This window comes from Capricornis sumatraensis, chromosome 3 (assembly GCF_032405125.1).
Source record: "Capricornis sumatraensis isolate serow.1 chromosome 3, serow.2, whole genome shotgun sequence".
In the NCBI taxonomy this organism is placed as follows: Eukaryota; Metazoa; Chordata; class Mammalia; order Artiodactyla; family Bovidae; genus Capricornis; species Capricornis sumatraensis.
Window position 1 is genome coordinate 5,026,132 of NC_091071.1, and position 25,660 is coordinate 5,051,791.

The window sequence follows — 25,660 nt, forward strand, 5'->3', positions numbered from 1 at the left end:
CTTGGTTCTTATCTCTTCTATTTCTTTGCTGAGACTTCACAGGCTTCAGGCTCTCAACTGAATGGGGTCTTTTAACGTGTGAACACATGGTAGAGCCTCCAAGGTGGCCCCCAGTGGTCCTGTCGCCTGGTCGTCTACATCTGTGTAGCCTCTCCCGCTTTCTACGGGGGGTTCGCCGGTACAACCAGTGGCATATGGTGGAAGGGATGCTGTATCCTGTCTGAGATTAGGTGGTGAAGGACTGTGGCTTCTGTCTTGGGCATTCTCATGCACAGACGCTCAGGTCACTTGCTCTGGCAGAAGCAGCCAGGTGGTGCCCGAGGCCCTGCTCTGTCCCTTACCAAAAGACGCAGGACAAATCAGACAAGCTTGTGAGCTCCGACTACTTTACTGGGAAATTGCTTTTGCCCCGCCTACTTCCCAGGGTAATGAGTCTCATATACGATAAAATGTTTGAAAACATTATATGACTATTAATTTATCTAAACCGACACCTTTGATTCACAGATGAAAATCTGAAACCCAAAGGAATGGGGAGAATTGACAGATGAGACATGAAGGGAACAGAGGCTTTACAGGGGAAAAAAAGGCAGGGCTTCCCTGGGGGTCCAGTGGTGAAGAGTCTGCCTTGCAATAAGGAAGACAAGGGTTCAATCCTTGGCCTCGGAAGATCCCAGATGCTGTGGGGCAACTAAGCCGGGGCTCACCTCAGCTAGCGAGGCTGTGTGGCGCAACTGCTGAAGCTCGTGTGCCCAGAGCCTCCATGAGAGATGCCACTGCCACGAGAAACCTGTGCAGCGCAACAAGAGAGTAGCCCCCACTCAGCACAACTAGAGAAAGCCCACTGCAGCAACGAAGACCCAGCACGGCCAAAAATAAACAACTATCCTTTCAAAAAAGAAAAGAAAAAAAGCCAGCTCTGGAATCCAGAGCTTGCGATTTCAATCAAGGCCAGTTGTTCTCTCTGCTATTCCTAAAGGGTCACGTGCTATTATTGTTCAGCAGTCACTCCATACTTCAGAGAAACAGAAGATGGATTATGGATGGCACATGGTCAACCAAGAGACTGATATCTCTTCTAGGCACATAACCACTTGAGGATAGATGCAAGAGGATCGGAGTTTGTTTGTTTAGCTTTTACATCACAAATTTTTCGGAGCCAGTTACTCCTTCCTCTCCATTTCTCTGCCAGCCATCTAAATGCTGAGTCCAAGCACACGGGCACCCAGCCACAAGGTGACTAATACCATCTCTTTGCACCCAAACCATGTACAATAGGCAAATAGTTCCTGGTTTAAAAAACCCTGCTAGACGAGTTGGTATCAGAATCTTTAAACTACAAATACTCCTTTGTTGTGCAATTTAGTAAAGAGTAGTTGAGAGAAAAGAGGCTAACGGTTGGAGCCAACATGGTCAGACTATTTGGGCAAATGTAACTAATCTTAACATGGCTATGCTAGAATGGTACAATTATCGTTTTCCCCTCCATTCTCAGTTTTGTCTGTTTAACCTAAAAATTCAAATTTTATACAATGTCTGTCTTGACAGAATGACCAGATAGATCTTTTGAATTTCAGTAATAACTAGTCATAGTTTAGTTCCTCATGCTTCATGGGTCTCTGTTAAGATTCTTCCAGTTGCAAGCCAGCAGAAGCCAACTGTAGCTACTTGAAATGAGACAATCTAGGGAATTCCCTAGCAGTCTCCAGTGGTCAGGACCCGGCACTTTTCACTGCCAGGGGCCACGGGTTCAAGCCCTGGTCAGAGAACTAAGGGCCCACGAGTCACAGGGCATGGCCAAAAATAAAGACAGTCTATGGGAGGGACAAAGGAGAATGTATAGGACCAAAGGGCAGCCCTGGAGAAGCAGCAAGCAGGTGTCACTGGGGCCACCCATCCCACTGCGTGTAAACTGCTGCTGCTGAAGCAAACACTCGCCAATCCTTTGTTTCTGCTGGGCACAACCCCTGGGTCTCAGGTTCAAAGTCCTCAGAGAGTAAAATTCTGTTTGGCCAAAGATGTGCCCAACTAGATGTCATGAGCTGATTTAAAAAGAGAGAGAGGGAGTTGAGAGGAATCTCCCAGGCCCTCTCCACTTCCGTGTGGGAGAGTGGAACCCTTTGAGGCTTTCATCCCACCAGCACAGCCCTCAGAAGCTGGCAGAGTCACCCTGGAAGATGAGGATACTGACGGGAAAGCCCAGAGTCCACTGAATCACAGATTTGTTCTCACCATTGAATGAGACCACGAGCTGCCTTCCAGTCATTTCGGAGGGACACCCACACATCAACTTCCCTGCCCACCTATCAAGGACCAGCGAGAACATGCTTTGGGCATGACATTTGGGGTGATGCTTTAGAGCAAAATATAACTTGATTTCATCTACACGCACATCAGACAAATCGAGTCCAATCCCGCTTTAAACCTCCCGTATCCGTTCCCACACCACGCCGTGCCATGTCTCCAGGCTCTTCCCATCCTCGTCACCCTCCTTGTGACCACTGCCCACACAGCCTTCCCTGCAGAACGTTCTGTATGAACAAGCCTCACCTGACAAGGAAAAGGGCCAGGGATCCACAGTCAAATATAAGAAATACTGGTCAAACCATACCTACGACTCACCCAAGTTTGTCTGGGGAGCTCTAGGCCGCCCTGCTCTGAAGATCTTCTTTGAAGATCCTTAAAGGGAACCGCTAAACCACACACACACTTAGGAGATGGATTCCACATGGCTTTCGGGCACAAGTGGCTTAATTGCATCTTTGATAGACGGAGGTGAAAATGTGGAAAATTTTATTAACGTTCACTTTTAAAAGCTTTACACCTGTGGAACACCAAGGGGAAGGGGTTTTCTTAAAGAAGTGAGTCTTAGGGTCTGGGTCCTGGTTTAGGAGTTGTGCAGCAGTGGTATGTGTTTGTTAAGTCCTTTAAGAATTTGTGATCTTGGTCCCGGGCTGGTAAGGCTGTGACAGTTTCTTCTTCCTTCGGGGAAGAAGAGACACTGTTATACCTTCAGGCTCTCAGCACATTATCCCTGCATGATGGACTCCTTCACATCTTCTGTGGATTTGAATTTGCTCTGAGTCAGCCTTGAGGCTCTCCCAGAGGAGAGATCAAAGGAGAGAAGCCTTGAACTATTTCTCCAGATGGACCTTAAATGCAGTTTGTGTGTCTACATCCCATAAAATGTACCATCTTACACCACGAAGCAGACAATTCAGTGGCTTAGAAATTCACACCCACAGTAGACAAATCACATTGCTTTGAACCACCATCATCTGTCTCCGAGTGTTATCATTTCCAATCTAAACTCTACCCCTTAAACAAGGCAGCATTCCCTCCCCGCCCCCAGCCTCTGGCAACCACTGTTTGACTTTCTCTGTAAATTTGACAACTGTGTGTCCCTCCTGTAGGGGGAATCATATAGTATTTGCCCTTTTGTGTCTGGCTTGTTTACAAAAGCAATTTGCTATATAGAACATTAACCTTATAGTGAGTAAGCATACAATAGGTATAGATAGCTATTACTTCCAGATCAGAAGTCTTTAACTGGGAGCCCTTATAGGGCTCCTCAAGAACTATCTCCCTTTTAAAGGATGAGTTTCCTGCTGCTAAGTCGCTTCAGTCGTGTGTGACTCTGTGTGACCCCATAGACAGCAGCCCACCAGGCTCCCCCGTCCCTGGGATTCTCCAGGCAAGAATACTGGAGTGGTTTGCCACTTCCTTCTCCAACGCATGAAAGTGAAAAGTGAAAGTGAAGTTGCTCAGTTGTGTCTGACTCCTAGCGACCCCATGGACTGCAATTGAAAGGTTTTCTTAGGCGCTTTTCACCTGGAAGATGCTAATCACTGTCCCGGGTCATTTCTCCTTTGAGAGCATCTTCTAGGTCCCAAACTAAAATCAGCTACCTCTCATTAGGAAGAACCACTAACCTGGTCATATTGATTGTATAGCTCTGGATTTTGCTCATGATTCAAGTTTGACATTTAACGGAGTGTAACCCCTAGCCCCATGTTTACCTGGCCACTTAACTTTGATCTCACCTTCCTCAAATGAAAAACATCTAATGCAAAACTACAGAGCATCAGTGAATCTATGACCAAGGAGGCAACGCTACACACTGGGGATAAGACAGCCTCTTCAATAAATGGGGTTGGGAAAACCGGACAGCTACACACCAAAGAATCAAACTGGACAACTTTTTCACACTATGTACAAAACTAAACTCAAAACGGATTAAAGACTTAAAATAGCTGAAACCATAAAATTTCTAGAAGAAAACAGACAGCATGCTGCTTGACATCAATCTCAGTAACATGTTTTTTTGATAGGTCTCCTCAGGCAAGGGAAACAAAAGCAAAAATAATAAACAAACAGGACTATAGCAAAAGAAAAAGCTTTCGTGTAGCAAAGGAAACAACCAACCAACAAAATGAAAAGGGCTGCCTACTGGATGGGAAAAGATATTTGCAAATGCTATATCTGATACAGGGTTAATATCCAACATACACAAAGAACTCAAACAACTCAACATTAAAACTTGAATATGAGTGGGTCAAAGACTTGAATAGACTTGTCTTCCCAGACGAGGCATACAGATGGACAATAGGCACGTGAAAAGATGCTCAACATCTAATCATCAAGGAAATGCAAGTCAAAACCACAGTGAGATATCACCTTATATCTGTCACAGTGACTTCTCAAAAACACAAACAAAAAGTGTTGGCAAGGATCTGGAGAAAAGGGAACCCTTGTGCAATATTTGTGGGAATATAAATTGGTGCAGCCACTGTGGAAAAAAGTATGGAGGTTCCTCAAAAAAAAAAAAAATCAAAAGTAGAACTACCATATGATACAGGAATTCCACTCCTGGATATATAGCCAAAGGAAATGAGGGACTGATGCTGAAGCTGAAGCTCCAACACTTGGGCCACCTGATGCATAGAGCCAACTCACTGGAAAAGACCCTGACGCCGGAAAGACTGGGGGTAGGAGGAGATGGGGGTGACAGAGGATGAGATGGTTGGATAACATCACCGACTCACTGGTCAGGAATTTGAGCAAACTCTGAGAGAGAGTGGAGGACAGAGGAGACTGGCACGCTGCAGTCCATGGGGTCACAAAGGGTCAGACACGACTTAGTGACTGAACAACAGTCTGAAAGACCCATGCGCCCTGAGTTCACTGCAGCAGCATTTATAATAGCCAAGATATGGGTGCAGCCTAAATGCCCATCGACAGAGGAATGGACGCAGAACATTGCTCAGCCATAAAGAGCACCTAATCTCGTAATCTGTGGCAACATGGAGGGACCTAGAGGGTACTGTGCTAACTGAAGTCAGACAAACACAAATACTCTACGGCTTCACTTATATATGGGATCTACAAAACAGAAACTCACACAACAGCAACAGTCACAGGTAGAGAGAACAAACACGCGACTGCCTGAGGCGGATGAAAGAAATAGGTGAGGGAGATTAAGAGGCACAAACTATAAATGAGCCATGGGTATGAAATATACAGTGTGGGGAATACAGTCAATGACTTTGTGATATCTCTCTAAGGCAACAGATGGGAATTAGACTTTTCCTGATTTCTATACATTTAAAAATGTATGGGAATATCAAATCACTATATCATGTGGCAGGTACTAACACAGTATTGTAGGTTAGTTATCCTTCAAAAACAAACTCATAGAAAAAGAGATCAGATTCAGAGATCAGAGGTGGGAGTGAGGGGGGAGGGGAATTGGATGCAGGTAGTCTTAAGGCATAAACTTCCCATTATAAGAGAAATAAGTATAATGAGTATAATACATATAGATAAGGATAATTAACATGAGTAATGTAACTAACACTGCTGTATGTCATATATGATGGTTGTTAAGAGAGTAAATCCTAAGAGTTCTCACCATAAGGAAAAAAATGTTTTTTCTTCTATTTCATATCTGTGAGATTATGGATGTTCACTAAACTAATTGTGCTAATCATTTCAGGATGTATATACTTCAAATCATTATGCTGGACACCTTAAACTTATGCAGTTCTCTGTGTCAATCACATCTCAATAAAACTGGGAGAAAAAAGCAGTGGGATACTACTTCATACACATTAAAATGCCTATGATAAAACAATAGTGCAAAGAACATAGTTTCACACAAAAAAAGTAAAAGCAAAAAGAAGAAATGTAAAAACCACAGAAAACATGTATTGATGAGGATGTTAAAAAAAAATGGGGAAGTGTGTGTGTTGATGTAAAATGGTACATCCACTATGGATAACAATATGGTGGTCCCTCAAAAATAAAAAAACCAAAATTACCATATGATTCAACAATCCCACTTCTGGCCCAAAGAAATAAAAGGAGGAATTCCAACACATCTGTACTCCCATATTCATAGCAACATTATTTACAACAGATGAAAGGATAACCCAAGTGTCCATCCATGGATGGCTAGATAAAATGCAGTGTAGCCATACAATGGCATATTTTTTAGGCTTAGAGGAGGAAACTGATACATTCTACAACATGGATGAACTTTGAGGACATTATGCTAAGTGAAACAAATCGGTCAGAAAAGGACAAATACTGTACGATTCCGCTTACGAGGTTCTTAGTACTTAAATTCAGAGGTGGAATATGAGATGGTGGTTTCCAGAGCCTGGTGGGGGCAGGGGGTAATAACTGTTTAATGGGGACAGAGTTTCAGTTTGGAAAAGTTCTGGAGATGGTTGGTGATGGTGGCCGTACGACCATGTGAAATGTACTTAATGCCAGTGAACCAGACACTTAAAAATGATTGAAACAGTCAATTTATGTTACATGTGTTTTACTACAATAAAAAGTCTTTAAAGGTATCGAATGCTATCTGATCATGATTCCCTGCTCCTACAGGAAACTTAGGAGCCTTTATCATAGACTTCATTCCCAAACACCCTATTCTGGAAAGAGACAATTTGTTGTTGCTGTTGTTCAACTGCTAAGTCGTGTCTGACTCTCTTGCAACCCCATGGACTGTAGCCCACCAAGCTCCTCGGTCCATGGAGTTTTCCAGGCAAGATTACTAGAGAGGGCTGCCATTTCCTCCTCCAGGGGATCCTCCTGACCCAGGGAATGAACCCACACCTCCTGTACTGGCAGGTGCCTTCTTTACCACTGAGCCATCAGGGAAGCCCAGAAAGAGACAAAATACAAGTAAAGAGCAAAACGGTTGTTCAAAAGCTGGCCTCCCTTCGTTGTTTGAATTTCTCAGTACAAAGTCACTTTAACATCATACTCCTTTGCTTTCCCTCCCCCAGAGAGGCAAGTAGGGAAAAATAACAAAAAACAAGAGTGAGATTCTACACCAGAGGAGGTAGGACAAGCATCTGTGAGATTAAAGGGGTCTGGAAGCTTCCTAGGACCAAGAAGCTGCCACTCAAAGGCGGCCCCCATAACACGGAAGGGAAGAAACTCAGGGCCGAGTCATGGGAGGAGCCTGCCTGTCCATCACCAGCTTCCTAGGAACAGCCCAGGTACCGGCCAGGTGATCACCTGCACAGGAGGTCTGGGCACTTACCTCGGAGAAGTGTCTCTCGATAATGTTCAGCGCAGTCAGGGCGACCTGATGGTTCTCGTGAAGCTGCAGAGCCTCGATTCTATCAAGCCCACCGAGTCCTTCTATCAGCAGACACATGTTTTCCTTCTGAGAAATCTTCTCCGCTGCCTGCAGGCCATATAAGAGCGAGACTCTGGACCGAAGCCCTTAGGACGTGGGGCTTTACCTCAGTGGAATCAGACCAAAGCCGCCCAGGGGGCTGCTGCACTGTTGTTTTCCCAGACTGAATTAAAATTGCATTGTCTTCCTCTCATTAGGGGGCAACTGTCATGTATCTATTGAGGTTTGTCTTCATTGCACAAAATGCAGTATTTTTTTTTTCTGACTATGCCACCATCCATACACACATGGCTAAACACTATTTTGTAGGTATCCCCTTTCTAACTGGGCTTCTCTGGTGGCTCAGATGTAAAGAATCCAGCTGCAATGCGGGATACCTGGGTTTGATCCCGTTGGGAAGATCCCCTGGAGGAGGGCATGGCAACTCACTCCAGTATCGTTGCCTGGAGAATCCCCATGGACAGAGGAGCCTGGCGGGTTACAGTCCATGGGGTCACAAAGAGTCGGACACAACCGAGCGACTAAGCACACCCCTTCTAATTAATGGCGGTTGTTTTCAAAATGGAGAAAAGAACGTTCAAGTGATGCTACGTAAATGCAGTGTTCTGGCCCTGTGCTCCCTGGAAAGCCTTGAGAGGTCAGGCAGGAGACCTCGGTAACAGAAGCCACACATAGCAGCTAGGGAGGTCCCTGGAAACACGTGATGGGACTGGATTGAATCCAGAGGTGATCACTGGATTTCTCATCCGTGGGCATTCACTCACTCAGCATTCGTATGTACACTATGGGCAAGGGCCACGAAACTATCAATAAAGGTGGGACGCAGAGAAAGCCTTTTCACAACTCACACTATCAGGGGAGACAAGAATTGTTATAGTATAGAAAGTTAATATTCTGGGATAAACCATGATGGGAAAGAACATAAAAAAGGGTGTATATACGGGCATAACTGAATCTTTTTGCTGTACAGCAGAAATGAACACAATGTCAATCAGCTATACTTCAATGAAAAAAAAAATAAAAACAGGACAATAGAGTAAGTGGTCAGAGGTTTTAAGTTATAGAAGATGCGCACAAAAGGCTTGGGAAGTACCCAGTTCTTAATGAACAGCACAGTACCAGGGTCTATCACAGAATAATGGCATCCCCTAGAGAAGGAAGGGCAAGGACAAAGCTCTGAGGGAATAAGTGTTGCGTATCGAGAGGAAATCACACACTGCAGTGTACGCTCAGTTGTGTCCGATTCTTTGCAACCCCAGGGACTGTAGCACGTGCTAGGCTCCTCTGTCCATAGAATTTCCCAGGCAAGCATACTGGAGTGGGGTGCCATTTCCTTCTCCAGGGGATCTTCCCAACCCAGGGATAGAACCCACATCTCTTCAAGGAAAGGAGTAATTCACCTAAGTATCTTTGAGGGAAGCACAGAGAAAGAAACAACTTCGTCATCGTGTGGGACTCTGCTGGCTACTGTGTGAGCGGTAATAAACACACACACACAAAACTTCCTGTGGATCAAATGAAATATTGGTTAGGCCATAATTTATCTGATGAGAGCCTGCACTTTTGTCTGAGTCTTGATACCTTCTAGTCCTCTCTGTGCGTCCAGAGTGAGCTCTTGACTTTGAGTGAAAGAAACAGAGGCAGGAACCCATGTCCTAGGTTAGTCTCTAAGAAAACTGGGAAGTCGGCGATGACCCAGAGCAGGAGGAGCCCTGGAGAATTCTGGACTTGGACAGAACAGCAGATGGCCTCCAAGTTACTTCAAAGAACCTCAACCGTACTCTGCTGCCCACCTGAAGCTTCTTCTATCTTATCCTGATTTTTCTTACTGTCCATGGGCCCCCACTGGATACAGGGGCTTCACTGGTCCTCCAGATGGGATGTACCCAGACTCTTCCCAAGAAAAAGATCCCAAGTGTTTAATTCAAATGAATAAGATGAACAAATTTCTACAGCTCTAAGTGTGCTCTCACACATTATGCCCAACTTTGCCTTGTTGTCACTGTTTTTCAGTCATTAAGTCCTGTCCAACTCTCTGCGACCCTATGGGCTGCAGCACACCAGGCTCCCCCGTCCTTCACTGTTTCTCAGAGTTTGGAGGGATTCATGTCCACTGAGTCGGTGATGCTATCTAACCATTTAATCCTCAGCCGTCCCCTTTTTCCAGTGAGTCAGCTTTGCTACTTTGCCTACTGGCTGCCAAGTCGCTACTCTATATCTGTGATTTGCTCAAAGTTTTAGTGTCTAATTGGGCTGTTTCCAATCTGTTTTTGACTGCAGTCAGTTCTTTCTGGGACAGTTGCATGAAAAGAGTGCTTTAAGTGAGCTTTTTAAAGGAGTCCTCTGGTGTTACTTTGAACCTTTTCAAATGGCTTAGTCACATAAAAAAGACCTTCACCAAATGAATAAAGCCAGACTCTAAGATGGCCTGAGATGATCCCTGCCTCCAAGATATTCATTCCCTTGTGTAGCCCCTCCCATGCTGAAGTGGGGTCATCTGTGTAACCAACAGGATGTTGTTGAAATGACCTCCTTCCTAAGTCATATGAGACACTGGGGCTTCCACCTTGCTGGAAGATGGAAGATAGCTTGCTGCAGGGGAAGCCAGCGCCACGATGGAAGGGCACTCAAGCAGTCCCAGGAAACCCATGTGGTAAGAAGAACTTTCTAGGCAGGTAAGTGAGTCTTTGTGGAAGCTGATTCTTCAGCCTCCATCAAGCCTTCAGATGAGACTGCACCCCCGTTTCCATCTTGAACTTCTAAGACCCTGAGCTAGAACCATCATCTGCCTCAGATCTAAGCTGCCTCAGATCCCTAAACCCAGAAACTGTGTGAGACAATGTTTGTTTTAAGCCACCAGAGGGGTAATTTGTTGTTCAGTATACACCTGACACAGATAGTATGTAAATATTGGCTTAACTCACCTTTATTTCAGAAATAAGACTTCTCTAGAATTATCTCAAGGCTTTGTAGTCCATTTTCCCAGCCACGCAGCTAAACGGAAAGGAACTCTAGTACGGTCCCTCAAGGTCTATCCTTGCTAACGTCCTGCTGCTTTCTCCAAGTATATTGTTTCATCTTCTAGAAGAACCAGCCATCTGACTCACTGACTGTTTCTTCCTTGCTTCAAACCTTTGGTTAGTTTCTCTGTCTCACTCAGATTAAGCCCACCTTCTCTCACAGACCGTCCGTGCTCTGGCCCCTGGATATCCCGAGCCTGTCTCCCAGGACCTTCTACCCTTTGCTTCTCTCTGGCCACACCCCCATCCTTGCTTTTTAAGGTCTCCTTCACTTAGAGACCACTTTCCCAGGTGCCCACAAGACTCACTCACTTCTTTCAGGCCTTTACTCAAACCTTCTTCCTCAGTGAAGTTTCTCCAAACTATTGCATCTAAGAGGTCACCATGCCCTCCCCACTCTGAGCCATCAGTAACTCCCCCCATCAGATATATTCTACCGGCAACTCTCTACTCGATGCATCTGCTCCTCAGCCCCCTAATATATAAACCCTAAGGGACAAGGACTTTGCTTTGTTGTTTCCTGAGCATCTAAAACAATGCAGGCCATCCAGACACTTCTGTGGGAAAAGAAAGATGGTGAACCTTCATTGAAAGGCCTCTTGTCTTGCTATCCATTGGATGTGTGGACAGAGGGCGGTGGGGGGTGGGTGGGTGTGGACGTGGAGGGGAAAAGAGAATCCTAGTTAGGTTTTTAGAACCAAATGAAATGTCTTAATGCAGAGACTGTTATTTAGAAACCAACCTGCTCAGAACAGCTCACCTGGAGGATGAAAAAGAGAATGTCGAGTATGATGATAACCATTTTGTTGTCTGGGATGGTGAGGAGATTTATGAGTGGCTCCAAGACTCCAGCCTGGACAAGCTGGATCAACTGGTCCACGGAGCCCCCGGTTGTGAAGTTAGCCACCGTCCAGACAGCCTCTTTCTGGACTTTAAACTCTCCCTGCACAAAGAGAACATTTCCATTCTTTACAGATTCTGAAGAATTTAAATACAGGGATATAGACGTGGTTCAATTCCTAGGGACACTGGGCTACCTATTCCCAGGACTCTCTGTGCAATTTACACTGAGTCCCTTGGTAACCGGCCTCTAGTTTTTTAACAGAAGACACCATCTTTGAGAAGCCAAGAAGGCAGGAAAGCAGATTCATGGAGGGTCTTCGAGGGAGGTTCTACATTCAGACAGACTCATTTCCCTGTGTTAGGTTATAGGAGAAAGAGAATCAACATCAACCAATACAGGTGAACAGTACCGATTAGGAACAACACCTGGGGTTTTAAGATTATAGTGACTCATGTCTACATTCCTAGTCTTTCTGCCCCAGTAAAACTTTGCACGAGAAGCTCCAGAGCTGAGCACATCACCCAGTGAGGACACAGGAAAGCCACTGAAATCGCACTCAATGCATCCCTGTCATTTACAAAAAGCACTTGGGGGTTTCCCTGCTGGCTCAGTGGCAAAGAGTCTGCCTGCCAAAGCAGGGGACACAGGTTTGAGCCCTGGTCCAGGAGGAGTCTACGTGTCAAGGAGCACTAAACCTGAGCACCACAGCTACGGAGCCCGTGAGCCGCAACTGCCGAATTCCACGCACCTGAGAGCCTGTGCTCCACAATAACCACAAAATGAGAACACCACAGTGAGAGGCCCTCGCGCTGCAGCTGAAGCGGCCCGCGCGCCACAACTAGAGACGAGCCCATGCAGCCAAACAAACAGAGCAAAAAACAAAAAGAAGCAGTTGGCTCAGAGATGGAATTCATTTCTCAGGCATCCTTCTATCCACTTACAGGAGGAGTTAGTCCCACTTTACAGCTGGGGGAAACTGTGACCTCAGTTTAAACCAAAGCAAAAAAAAAAAAAAAAAAAACCACTAAAATAACATGGCTGCAAGCAAGTTATAGTTCAAAAGGCACGGTTTGAAAAAAGATCACTCCTTGATTTCCAACTAGATGCTTCTGATTAGAATCGGTACAGACTCTGGGTAGGACACAGGATAGGAAGCATCTGACAGCCTGGAAGATGCCATGGTTTGGGTAGCACTCCTGGCTTAGCTTTCCATACCTAATGCACACCTGGGGACCCACCAGTCAGCCTGAGATTAACCTCCCTCCCCAACCCGAAGTCACCACTCCTGACCTGTTTCCCAAGTTGATGGTTTAAACATAGCTCATCCACTAAAAGGTGACAAAAAGAAATGCTGATGGTAGCAGTTGTCTTGGGGAAAGGAAGTGGCAATCGGGAGGAAGAAGGAAGCTTTAGTGTATTTCTCCTGGTGTGTCTAGACTTACACTTTCATCAACGGGATTTTTATACTGAAAAGGCGCGCCCTTTCTTCAGTGTATAACATCACTATAACCCAATGTGTTTTTCCTCCTAAAACAAAATGAAACCAAATCTCCTCCCATTTTTGCCAAGGAAAGTAGGTGGCACACTTTTTTAACCCTAGAGATTAGCCAGTATTTACCGGCTCAGTATTTTTCTGGATATTTGAGCTGTGGGATCACCTTTTCATTGACTTGTTCAGTCTTCTAAACTTTTGATGGGCTGTCCAAAGTGGCATGCCCCCCTTGTTTTTTCAGGGAGAGTTAGGAAACTAATGTTTTGTAGATTTGTCATGATCTCAATTAATTTTGCTTCTCAATCTACATCTGAACACCTAAAGGAGTTGAACACATAGCCCAATGCAAAGTAGCCTTTTGTCAGGGATGCCGCGTGGGCCACTCACGTTTTTTAGCACGGCCACCAAAGGAGGCAGGGCGCCACAGGCGATTAGCTGCTGGATGTGTTGGCGGGGCCCAGCAGCCACGTTGCTCAGGGCCCAGGCTGCCTCCTTCTGGATGGAGGAGCGGGGATGCGTCAGGAGCTGGGGCAGCACGCCCAAGATGCCCGCGTCCAGGGCCAGCTGGGTCTGGTGGTCCGTTCCTGTGACAATGTTGCCCACGGTGCGGAGAGAGGGGGTCTGGGGGACCAAGGTGAGAAGTGTAACCAATATTGCAAGTTTGTCATCGTGGAAGATAACCATCGCACCCAACTACATGCCCTCCCAAACATTTGTCGTACTGTTCGGATGGTTTTCCGGAAGCCTGTGAATACTGATTATACCCGTGATCCTCATCGACTCAGCGCGTCCATGGCTGTTTACGTAGTTTAAAGGTGCTCGCCAGCCTCCCAGTAGTTTCAGCTCAAGTGGGTCAGAGGTCAAGTGATACATTTCCCAAACAGTGCTGTCCTTTTCACGTCCTTATGTTGGGAAAGTTGCTAAACTGATGGTCATCTTTATAATGTAATAGTCTCTACTGGATTTGTATCGGGCATAAATATCAAACTTCCTTTGCATGTTTAATTAGAGCTAATGAAGTCCCAGTGGCATTTTGGGGATGTATTCATAAAGGTCCTCTCAGTATCTTTGACGGTCTCTAGGATGGGTCTCGGAGAAGGCAATGGCAACTCACTCCAGTACTGTTGCCTGGGAAATCCCATGGACGGAGGAGCCTGGTAGCTGCAGTCCATGGGGTCGCGAAGAGTTGGACAGGACTGAGCACCTTCACTTTCACTTTTCACTTTCATGCACTGGAGAAGGAAATGGCAACCCACTCCAGAATGCTTGCCTGGAGAATCCCAGGGACGGGAGCCTGGTGGGCCGCTGTCTATGGCGTGCACAGAGTCGGACACGACTGACGTGACTTAGCACGACGGGTCTGTGTTTGGACTCGAGACAACCTTCCTAGGAGGGTCATGGGTGCGTGTGTGCACACTCAGTAGCTCAGTCGTGTTCAACTCTTTGTGGCCCCCTTGGACTGTAGCCCGCCAGGCTCCTCTGTCCATGGGATTCTCCAGGTAAGAATACTGGGGTGGGTTGCCATGCCCTCCTCCAGGGGATCTTCCCGACCCAGGGATCGAACCCGCGTCTCCTGTGGCTCCTGCATTGGCAGGTGGATTCTTTACCACTGAGCCACCTAGGGAGCCCAGGAGGGTCGACTGTGGGCCTATTCTGGTTTCTCTGTACCATGGTGACAGCCCATCAACAGTTCTAGAATCTTCCTAGCCTATCACACTAGGTATCTGCCACTCCAGTGAGAGGCGTAAGTAGTGCCATAGGCCACACACAGCCTTGCCAGTCTGCTGCATTTGGGCCCCAAGCCCCCATGATAAACAACTTCTAGAAGATGTCTTCACCCCTTCATGCCCTCAACACTTTCCCCAAACTAGCCTTGACTTCTGAGCAATGATACGCTCATCTCTGAATGGATGATCGCGAAGACCGCATAATACACAATATTATAGAAATCAGAAAGGGTATCCGTGCTTCAGACTCACGTCCAGGGAAGCACTTTATGCAAGTGACGTATGTCACAGAGTCATGTGTTTGATGCTGGCTTTACTTACTTTCCACCTATACCTAACTTGGCTAAGGGAACCAACTGGGGAGAGGATAAGGGGAACTTTCATACTTGAGTAAGAAAATCAAACGTTACGAGCTTTACAGTAAAATGTGCACACACATAACCCCAACTTATTAACATCTACATGCAGAGACCAGGAGAAGGAAAGCTCATAAAAGACTAGTTCTCTAGGGACTTTCCTCGCGGTCCAGGGGGTGTGGGTTCGATCCCTTGCGGCCAAAGATCCCAAACATAAAACCGAATATTGTAACCAACTCAGTAAAGACTTTAACAATGGACCACACGAAAAAAAAAATTCTCAAAACAGAATACTTCACTAGGTGGAGGGATTATAGGCGATTTTTATTGGCGCTTCTCTCTCTTTTCTAGCTATCAGATTAAGAGAAAGTAAGTCATTGAAAACCCCCACGATTTTGGATCAAAGTTGACTCAGATCTTTGGTTACAGAGTAGCAGAGACCAGGGAAACGCAGAGGACCAGCTTTGTTCCAGGTAGAGGATGAATACCAACAGGGAAAGACTGGGGGGGTGAGGAAGAAGAGAACCTGCTCAAGTGATGATGACCCGTGAACTCTAACCTGAAGGCCCCTACGGAGACCAACGGGACCCAGGACACTTACCAAGATGTTGAGTTCCGAGCTGCACATAAGCTCAACCAGCCTGGGCAGGACCCCGGTGTCCACCACCTGGCCAATGCGCGCATCGCAGCCATCAGTGAGGTAGGACAGGGCCCAGCAGGTGTCCGAGAGGACCTCTCTGTCTGGGTGCCCCAGGAGGTAGAAGAGGACGGGCAGCATCTGCTTCACCGCGTGGTCGGAGGGGTACGGGTTCTTGTTCCGGCACAGGTTGGACAGGGTCCAGGCGATGTTGCGCAGGAACGGGACCTGTAACGAGGAGACTGCCGCTAGCACTGGGCAGGAAGAAGGAGGAAACATGCCCACGGCAACGTGTCCCGGCCATCCTCGATCAATAGTATTGACCCGTAGGAACCAAAGCGTTTGAGCTTCAAACAGGAATTTGTTCTAGGCAATAAGCCCTGGAGGGGTGCAGAGAAGGAGCTTTGTTTTTATGTTGTGGTTTGTTTTTTTAAACTAGAGAGCAGCCCCTACTCGCTGCAAGTAGAGAAAGCCCTCGCAAAGCAACGAACACCCAGCACAGCCAAGAATAAAAAGTTCATTCATTCATAAAAAAGCAAGCAGCTGGCCAGTTTAGACTTGGCTGAACTCTGCTCTGGCTGACCCCCCCAGCTGGCTGACACATATGTACGCGTCATCTAGACAGATAAGCGCAGCTACCTTCCCAGTGTTGCTGCAACAGTGCCTCTCACTGGCTTCAGCTTAATACGTACAACTAAGGCCCCGATTCCTTCTCCCCTTTACCCTCCCCACATCTCTAAAAGGAGGGTCCTCTAAACAACCTAACCTGAAACCTGGGGGCAATCCTCACTTCTTCCTGCCTCCCCCTTCTGTGCCCTTCACAGCAGCAAGCCAGGTCCATGTGTCTCTCCATCTCCCTCAGCTCTAATCCTATGACGGCAGCCAGGGGGGTCTTTTTGGAAGGTCAGGTCGCTTCCCTTCCTGCCGTGACATCCTCCAGAGGCTTCCTTTTGCCCCTGGACTGACGTCTAAGTCCCTCGCCCCTCCTGCCATCCGTCCTGCACTGTTCTCTGCTTGCAAGCTCCCTTCGTCATGCCAGCCTTTTTCCAGCTCAGCATATCAGGTTCTCTCTCACCGTGAGGGCAGGGCATGTAGCTCCTTATTTTTTAAATAGACTTATCTGTCTCTCTCTATTTGGCCATGCCAGCTTGAAGTTGCTGCAGGTGAGATCTTTATTGCAGCATGTGGGCTCCAGTTCCCCAAACAGGGATCAAACCCAGCTACCCTGCATTGGGGACGATGAGTTTCAGCCACTGGACTGCCACAGAAGTCCCTCCCTTGACATTCAGAAGCAGCCTTCTCATTTTTGTTTAAGGCAAATCTAGAACCCGAATTTCATTCCTAAGCCAGGCAGTCCTCTACTGTTGCCACGCCAACCCACGTGGACTCTAAGCTTCAAACCTAGACCCTCCTTTATCACCCAGGAGCAGTACTGGTGAGCCACTAATTCTTTCTGTGCCCCTTGAATAGAGAGCTCAGTCATCTACTTTTGCAGAACTGTACGTCTGGAAAAACTTCCAATGGATCTCTTCCAACCTCCACCCCTACTCCAAAGAAAGATCAGCACTACCTTGAGGACAAATGTGAATCAGCCTCTCCCCAAAGTGATACCCAGTCCGAGGCCTTGTTCATCATCGCTGTTGCAAGGGGCCGGGCCCACCACATGGCCTAGCGTTGGTTTGGAAGCACATTCCCCATTTCCCAACTTTGGGAACTTGTATACCGAGCTAGTGAACTTCATCAAAAAGACACTCAACTGGTATGTTTGACGAAACCAGGGTCAGCAGATGCGGAATGGCATCACTTGCGATAACATTGTCTCTGAATTCTGGTCCATCACCTACAAATAGATAAGAACACAACACTCTAAGAGGGAACAGAGAGAGTCCTGGGGTGGGTGACAAATTCTTCAAAAGGCTCTGCAAAGGGTGAGAAGCCAAAACTCATTCCTGGGTTGGGCAAGCAGATAGTATAACCATGAAGTAGACCCCTGGGTCTCCAACACGTTGGTCGAGTAGATGGTCTGATGTGGAAAACAGCTACCACACAGCAGGGATTGCTAGAAGTGTGGTCTCTGGGAGACGATGGTCTCATCAAGGAGCCAGCCAACCGGACCCGGGGAAGTGCGCTCTAAATGTTGGCATTTCACAGCATGGTTCTTGGGAGACAAAGGCCACTAGAGACCAAACTGTCTTCCCAGAAGTCTTTGGCAACTCCCAAATGCAACTCAAAACAAAGTCTGGGAGACAGATAGATGCTAGCCAACAGCTATCTGCTACTCGGGGTAGAAGATCAACTTTAGACCCTAGACACCTCAGCCCTTCAACCACCAGGCAAGGCATAAGCTACACTACACTACATCACCCGATTCTGCCTGCTCCTTACTGCCCCGAGCAAAATGAGAGACGAAATCTCTGTAATAGAAGCTTTACTTCTGTGAGCGTTTAAAAAGCAGACTTATTTTATATTCTGTTTGCTAATCCCATCACGCAAAGTCCTTGGAGGTCTAATCACACTGTTTCTGCTGATGCAGTCGTGGAGGACTGTTGACTCTCTGAACTCGAAATTGCTAATATTTGGTTGATCTTAATTTGTCAAAACCCTGAGGGGCCCAGTTGAGTTTCTCCCCCCAAGAGATATCACATTTATATTCAGCCTGGGATCCTGGATTTTCCACCCCAGCAGCCCTCATCCCCAGCTTGTGCTTTCTCGGGCCACGCAGGGAGTACAGCATCCGGTCCTAAATCCACGAGGCCGATCTTAGGATCGTGTTTTCAGAGGGAGCATTTTCCCCTGCACTGAGCAAACATTTGTGTGTGTGTGTTCCCTGGGCAACTTTCACTGAAGGTAGAATTCTTTTTACGGTCCTGGGTGATGTAAGGGTCTGTCAAAATATCCCCAGCTTCCATGAGCACTGTCAACAGAGGTTTGTCTTTTGTTCCTGAAGCCACTAAGCCCTGAGGCTGGAAGATCCCAGTCTTGGCAGAGGTCCCGAAGCAGCCTGGAGCTTCAGAACACAGCACGTCACCTAGTTTCAGCTTCAGTTTTTGGCCTCTAAACTTGACTCTGAGTTTCAGTAAAGCCCGTTCTACTCTAGCCAGCATTGTGAGGTATTTGTATATTCAAGTGTCTGATCTACAGCATTCCCCAAAGAACTCCCCTGGCATGCCACATGCCCGGCCCACTGTTTTCCTAGCTCCCCGGTGGGGAGAGCCTCACCTGCTATGTTCCCGAGGGCCCACACGGCCTGTTCACACACAGTCATGTGAGGGGAAGACAGGAGCTCAACCAGGGGCTGGATGGCACCCCCGTCCACGACGGCGCGAGTCAGCTCCGAGGCCCCTGAAGCAATGTTGGTCAGAGCCCAGGCTGCCTCGAACTGCAAGCGGGGGTGAAAGGACGACTTCAGGAGCTCCACCAGCCTGGGGATGAGTCCCGCGTCCACAATCAGCTTCAGAGGAGGGTTCTTCTCCCGGGACAGCATTTTCCTTTGCAGTGTGAGAGCAAAGAAAGACAAGAACATATCCTGTGAGTCAGGAAGGGAGAAGCCCCTTTATGGATGTTCTCGGCATCCCTAACTATCCAATGAGACAAACGGCTGGGCCAGAGCTCCTTCGGATCCTCACGCTCAGCCTGTGGCACTTTGCGGGGATGAAGCAGCAGTTTTAGTTATTTTCTATGAGCCGCCATTTCTGCAGAGGGCAATTTAAATGAAACCATTCATCTCTGACAACACTTGCATATCTTAAGCTGTTCTCAAGGACAGTGTAGAGGAGCAATTTCATCTCACTTTTGGATGGACTCGCTTTTTCCTACATCGTGTGGGTGTTTCGCCACTGTCAAGAGACCAAAGAGGCCAGCGGCATCCGGCTAGGAACCCATCAATGATTCAAGTCTGTTTGGTGATACCTGGCTGCTTGGGTGGCCTGGAAACATAGTTCTGGATCTGAGGCATTGACACCACTGATTATTTCTTGCATGGTGAGGCTGACCTGTGTAAGGAGACACAGATTCAAATCAGAGTCTCTGCCAAAAGGAACCATGAAGGTCATCTAGTCTCGCCATCTACCTGATTAGAAGAAGCTGGCATGAGCCGTACATCTCAAGCTGCATGCTGGTCTGCATTAGAAGAGGGAAGAACTCCTGGTGGTCTCATAGGTCTCACGGATTCGTGGGACACTTCCCATGCTCTGGGGGAGGGGTGATTCCTAATATCACTTGGGTCCCCAGAGCCTTTTACTCTCATACAAGCTAGTGAGAAGCTAGTGGGACCTCCCTGGTGGTCCAGTGGTTAAGAAGCCACTTGCCAGGACAGGAGACATGGATTTAATCCCTGGTATGAGAAGATCTTGGCTTCCCTGGTGGTTGACAGTAAAGAATCTGCCTGCAATGCAGGAGACCTGGGTTCGATTCCTGGGCTGGGAAGAACCCTTGGAGAAGGCAATGGCAACCCACTCCAGTATTCTTGCTAGGAGAATTCTATGGACAGAGGGGCCTGGCAGGCTACAGTCCATAGGGTCACAAAGAGTAGGGGATGACTGAGAAAACTAACACTTGGCACTTTTTTCTTTTTTCCACTTTGAGGAAGATCCCACATGCCCTGGGGCAGCTAAGCCTGTGCACCGCAACTGCTGAGCCTGTGAGTGCCCTGGGGCACGTGCTCCACCGGGAGACGCCCGAACACCGCAGGAGAGCAGCCCCCTCTCGCCACAGCTAGAGGAAGCCCCTGCAGCACACTGAAGACCCGGCGCAGCGAAAAGGAGGACGTGCCAGGGATGTCAGCAAAAATGGCAGAATCAGGACCTCAAAATGCTCTTCCACAAAAGCAACAAGAAACCTGAAAAATAGAATCAACTTTTTTCTACAGCTCTGGAAACTGACCAAAAGTTTGCAGCAATTTGTTATATTCAAGCTCAAATGGGTTTACACAAGAAAACTGTCTAACTCCCAGGAAGAACAGCGAGGACTGCAGCATTTTGCCTTGCTTTATCCCCACCCCTCCTCCCCCAGCTCCGTGGGTGCTTTAAAAACCAATAGCCCAGCAGGCACTGGAGGAGGCAGAACAGGTTGGTTCTCCCTTAAAACCTCATTCCCAGAGAGTTATTATTTGATCCTTCTGGTGGTTTCCTGGGAGATTCCATTTGTAAGATTCGATTTTATTGGGCTCAGACCTCACATAAAGAAAAAAGTCTTTTTCCTGGAGGTTATTTGTTAAAAACAATTCAAGGAAGTGGTACAAATTCGCAGTTGCTTGGGGTGAGAGGGGGTTAGATAATAGTTGGGGGCAAATAATAGACTAATTACACATTTGGGGGGGGGATGCTGTGCTGCTTGACATGTGGGATCTTAGTTTCCTGACCAGCAATCAAACTGGTACCCTCTGCCGTGGAAGTACAGAGTCCTAACCACTGGACCACCAGGAAATTCCGAGAGACAGACATAAGATTCAAAGGCAAAAAAGAGCTGAAAGGAAAGGAACCAAAAACAAAATTCCATGCAGATAGCAACCAAATGGAGCTGGAGTGGGTACACTAATATGAGACAAAACAACCTTTAAGACAAAAGTTATTATTAAGGACAAAGAAGGACATCTTATAATAATAACAGTCAATTCATGCAATAAAAGATAGAATAGTTATAAACACATGTTCACCTAACAACAGAGCCCCAAACTATGCTCAGCAAAAGCTGACGTAACTGAAGGGAGAGAGAGAGAATTCAGCAATACCAGCTGGAGACTTCGAACCCTGCACTCAATGGGTGGAACAACCGGATACCCCATCAACAAGTAACAGAAGACTTAAACATCCCTACAAAGCAACCAGACCCGACAGACAGCTACACCAATAAACAGAATATACATTTTCTTCAAGGGCACATGGAATATTCTCCATGATAGACCATATATTAGGCCATAAAACATGTCTCAGTAAAGTTGAAAAGACTGCAATCATGCCAAGTATATTCTCTAGCCACAGTGCAAAAACAGGTAATAGAAAATGTGGGGACTTCCAGGGTGTAGTGGTTAACAAGCCAACTGCCAAGGCAGGGGACATGGGTTCCAACCCTGGTCTGGGAATATCCCACGTGCCATGGAGCAGCTAAGCCTACGCACCAGAACTCCTGAAGCCTGCAGGCCTCAAGCCTCGGCTCTGCAGCAAGAGAAACCACCTCCGAGAGAAATCAGAGCGCCACGACGAAGAGGAGCCCCGACTTGCTGCAACTAGAGAAAGTGAGCCCAGCAACAGAGACCAAGTGCAGCCAAAAATAAATAAAATAATTAATTTTTTAAAAGGCATTAACTCTTTAAGAAAAAGAGAAGAAGAAAATCTGGGAAATATAGATTTGTGAAAATTAAACAACACACTCCTAAATAACTGATGGAAAACCACAGGGAAATTAGAATAGTTTGAGGTGAATGAAACAAACATACAATAAACCCAAGCTGATGAGATGCAAGTAAAGCAGAGCTTAAAAGGAAATACGTAGCCATAAATCCATGTATTATATTGAAAAAGTAGGAAACTCTCAAACCCATGACCTATCTTCACGCTTTAATATATGAGAAATAAAAGATTAAAAAACCCCAAAATAATCAGAAAAAATGAAAATATTTAAAAAATAGAGTGGAAATAAATGAAACAGGATGAGAGAAGAGAAAGAAATGAAACAAAAAGTTGGCTCAAAAGAGCAATATTGATGACAAATATTTAGCTAGACAGACCAAGAGAAAAATAGGTAAGACTCAAGTTACTAAACCCAGGAATAAAATTAGGGACATAACTACCGAATTTACAGAATTAAAATTATAGACTCAATAAACAGAGTACACCAATAAATTAAATGATCTAGATGAAAGGGACAAATTCCAAGAAATCCAAATCACCAAAGGTGACTGAGAAAATCTGAGGAGCCCTATAGCAAGAAATTGAGGTACTAATATTTTAGAATTCCACAAAGAGAAGCCCAGACACAGAAAGTTTCACTGGTGAACTTTCACAAACATTTAAAGAAGAAATTACCATATGGGCCTGGAAGTCATCCCAGGATTTGCTTTGAGGGAGGTTGAGATGGACGGAGAATGGAAGAGAGACGACAGCATTCAAGTCCGAGGTAAGACTTGACAAGTTGAGTAACTAGATGCCTCTGCTGAGAGACAGCCTTCGTGACCCCTCATTTCCTGTTTCTGGCTGAATGGAAGCAAGTGAATTTTCACTGAGAAGCAGCGCCTTCTCCATCTGTTAGATCCCAGACTTCTGGCCACAAAGATGACGACACTTAGCTTTCTGACAACATCAGTTTAGTTCTAATGACCATCCCTCTACTCCTTTCCTTAAAGGGCCTCAGTTAGAACTTGCAAGTTCTCAATCAAACATTTTAAGGGCAGAGAAACTTACTAAGGACATACTCTTCCACCCAACTGCTCTAAATGCCCTGTTCCCGACGTACCCCTTTGGTCTGCTGATCAGAAGGGTCAAGTGAGACATCGGTGATGTTTCTCCTCTTCAAGGCCTGCTCATCCTTCTTGGCTTTCCGGAGCTCCAGGCTGACTGCTATCCTCTGCTGCCGCCTCGCCTAATGAGGAAAAGAAAGAACGGGAGCCCTCAGAGCCGGGGGCGGGGAGCAGGCTGCCACCACAAGTAGTCTTCAGAACACACTTCAAAGCATCTGATTTCACATTTCAGCAACAGGCTGAAGAGTTCAGATCGCACAGCCGGTCAACAGTCAGCTCGGTTCACCTCCTTGGCTTCCTCCTACACCACCTCTAAAGAGTCAGTCTTCCTCCCAAAGTGAAGGAAGTTTATGTCTGCCCATTGTCAGGTACAGAGACAAACTGGAAATCGAATTGCCCTAAATCTGAGTTCATCTTCATTGGTGCTAATTAGTTCCAGAAAAGCAGGTTTGGGCCTGCCCGCTGCGGGCACCCAGGTGGGACAGGGGCCTGAAGCGAGCACCTAGACCCCAGATGGCCTCGACCATTTCCACTGCTGGGTATCAGCCTATATTTCATTCAAGCCTTGCTCTAATTCCCAGAGTTTTACTTGGACACTAGAGGAAGAAGATGGAAATTCTAAAAAGCAAACCAAAAAACAAATTCTTTTCTTCTTTTAGCGGGCAAAACTCGGACTTCACAGTATTGAGGATCCTGGGGAAATGATCTAATCTTTATGGATAGGTGAGTTTGGGGTTGAAGACTTTAAAATATTGATTATAAGGAAGTCAGTGTGTATGAGATACTTGCGGTTCTTTAAAGAAGCTATTTAATCCTTTCTTGAAAATAGGGTCGGGGGAATTCCCTGGTGATCCAGGGGTTAGGGCTCAGCAGTTTTACTTCTGGGCCCCTGGTTCAGTCCCTGGTCTGGGAGCTAGGTTCCCACAAGCCATATCGTGCAGCCAAAAGAAAAAGAAAGAAACTGGGGTCACTGTGGTGTTCTCTGGAAGGGCGGGGGCACACTGGGGGCCTGAGGGGCCAGTTGCTGCGCTGCCCCATCACGAAGTGGCCCTTCCCCAAGGAGGGCGCTGTACCCTCGGCTTCTCCGTTCTCATCTCCTGACCTCTTCCCCTGCTGTCCACATGGAGAGTTCCATCCCTATGTTCTAACTGGCTTCCTTTAATCTATGGTGGTCTTGGAAGACAGACAAGCCACACTTGTCGGAAGGGAGTAAGTAAAAAGAAACTGGCTCAGGATAGTGTCCTAACTGGGCAACTGTGACCTTGTGCTTTCATTATCCTCAGCTGCCTTTCAGATTCCCAAGTCATAGCCAGCTTGATATGTCAGCTCATCAAGATACATAGACATAGGACATAGAGCTGGACAGGAAACGTGAAGACCAGAGAAGCTGAATGAGGGTCAGATTCACACACAGCACCGACTCCCTGGCCCAGGCCTCATGCTGAGCCCAGTAGAGAAAGCAGTCTGGACCTTTCACTCCTGAGTCCTATTTCTTTACAAGGCATGCTTGTCGGTACTTGCATTTCCAACATCTCAGCTCCTTGGTGAGCCCCCTTGACAGGCAGAGCTGCAGGTAAGCATCTATATGCCAGGCACGTCATACGCTACCCAGACCCTTGGAGGTAGGTTATCAGCCCTGTTTTATACATGAAGAAACTGATGGTCTGAAGTGTAATAGTTTCAAGACCACATGGAGACCCTACTTTGAGTCTACAGGTGTCCAACAAAGTCCATGAGGCTTGATCCTCCCCACCTTCAATATTTTATTATGAAATTTGCAAACATACGGAAAAGTTAAAAGGATTATTTGATGAACATCCATGCACTTACCCCCCAAGAACACTCTGCAATACTTGCTTGGTTACCCTATCTTCTCCCACCCTTCACTCTATTCTTAATGCATTTCAACCGTATGCCTTTTCTTTTTGTGTGTGCAGTATGTGGGATCTTAGTTCCCCAACCAGGGATCAAATTTGCGATCCCTACAGTGGAAGCATGGGGTCTTAACCACCGGACCAGCGCACTCACCCTGACAGAGTAAGGCTTTCCTTCATACTCACAGATGCATCCTTGCCCCGATACTTAAATTTTCTCAGCCTCTCTTCCGGAGCATCCAAAGTTGGCATGTTGACTGGAAGAAGTAAAGCACCTGTAGGTAGGACAGTTTCAAAGAGATTTTCAGGGCCCAGTACGTGGTTACTATGTTAAAGCCATCTAGACTCTAAGCCCTTAAAGGCCCCACAGCGCAACAGGGAGCAGACTCAGGAAGTTAGCATCCCCACGCACCACACACCAGCTGAGTAGGCAATGAGCATCATGGGAGTTCAGAGGGGACCAGCCCAGGGTTGCAGGGGTAAGGGAAACGTACTGCTTCTGGGGACAGTTTGGCTTGAAGTTTATTTTGACGGCTAGGGTAGGCTGGAAGGAAAGCACAGAACCCTTCCACGTGGCTGGGTCCAGGGACTTCTGTACAG

The 25,660-nt window shown here is 46.8% G+C and overlaps 1 protein-coding gene across 1 annotated transcript; it reads right to left on the minus strand.

Annotated features, from left to right (window-relative positions):
- Positions 1-2,868: 2,868 nt before the first annotated feature.
- KPNA7 (karyopherin subunit alpha 7) lies at positions 2,869-25,312 on the minus strand. Its single transcript, XM_068969232.1, has 10 exons — positions 25,247-25,312; positions 23,183-23,308; positions 19,643-19,725; positions 18,953-19,221; positions 17,491-17,573; positions 15,698-15,961; positions 13,401-13,634; positions 11,438-11,620; positions 7,559-7,705; positions 2,869-2,982 (listed from the first exon to the last, which is right to left on the minus strand). The coding sequence occupies exons 1-10, from the start codon at positions 25,310-25,312 to the stop codon at positions 2,869-2,871; spliced, it is 1,569 nt and encodes a 522-aa protein (XP_068825333.1).
- Between the last annotated feature and the right edge of the window lie 348 nt (positions 25,313-25,660).

Excerpts from the sequence above, each read along its gene's own strand:
- KPNA7 (XM_068969232.1), bottom strand. The coding sequence starts at position 25,312 with ATGCCAACTTTGGATGCTCCGGAAGAGAGGCTGAGAAAATTTAAGTAT. Across the intron at positions 19,222-19,642 it reads CAGGCCACCCAAGCAGCCAG|GAAAATGCTGTCCCGGGAGA; the intron begins GTATCACCAAAC and ends CACACTGCAAAG. Across the intron at positions 17,574-18,952 it reads GGCCCTCGGGAACATAGCAG|GTGATGGACCAGAATTCAGA; the intron begins GTGAGGCTCTCC and ends ATCTATTTGTAG.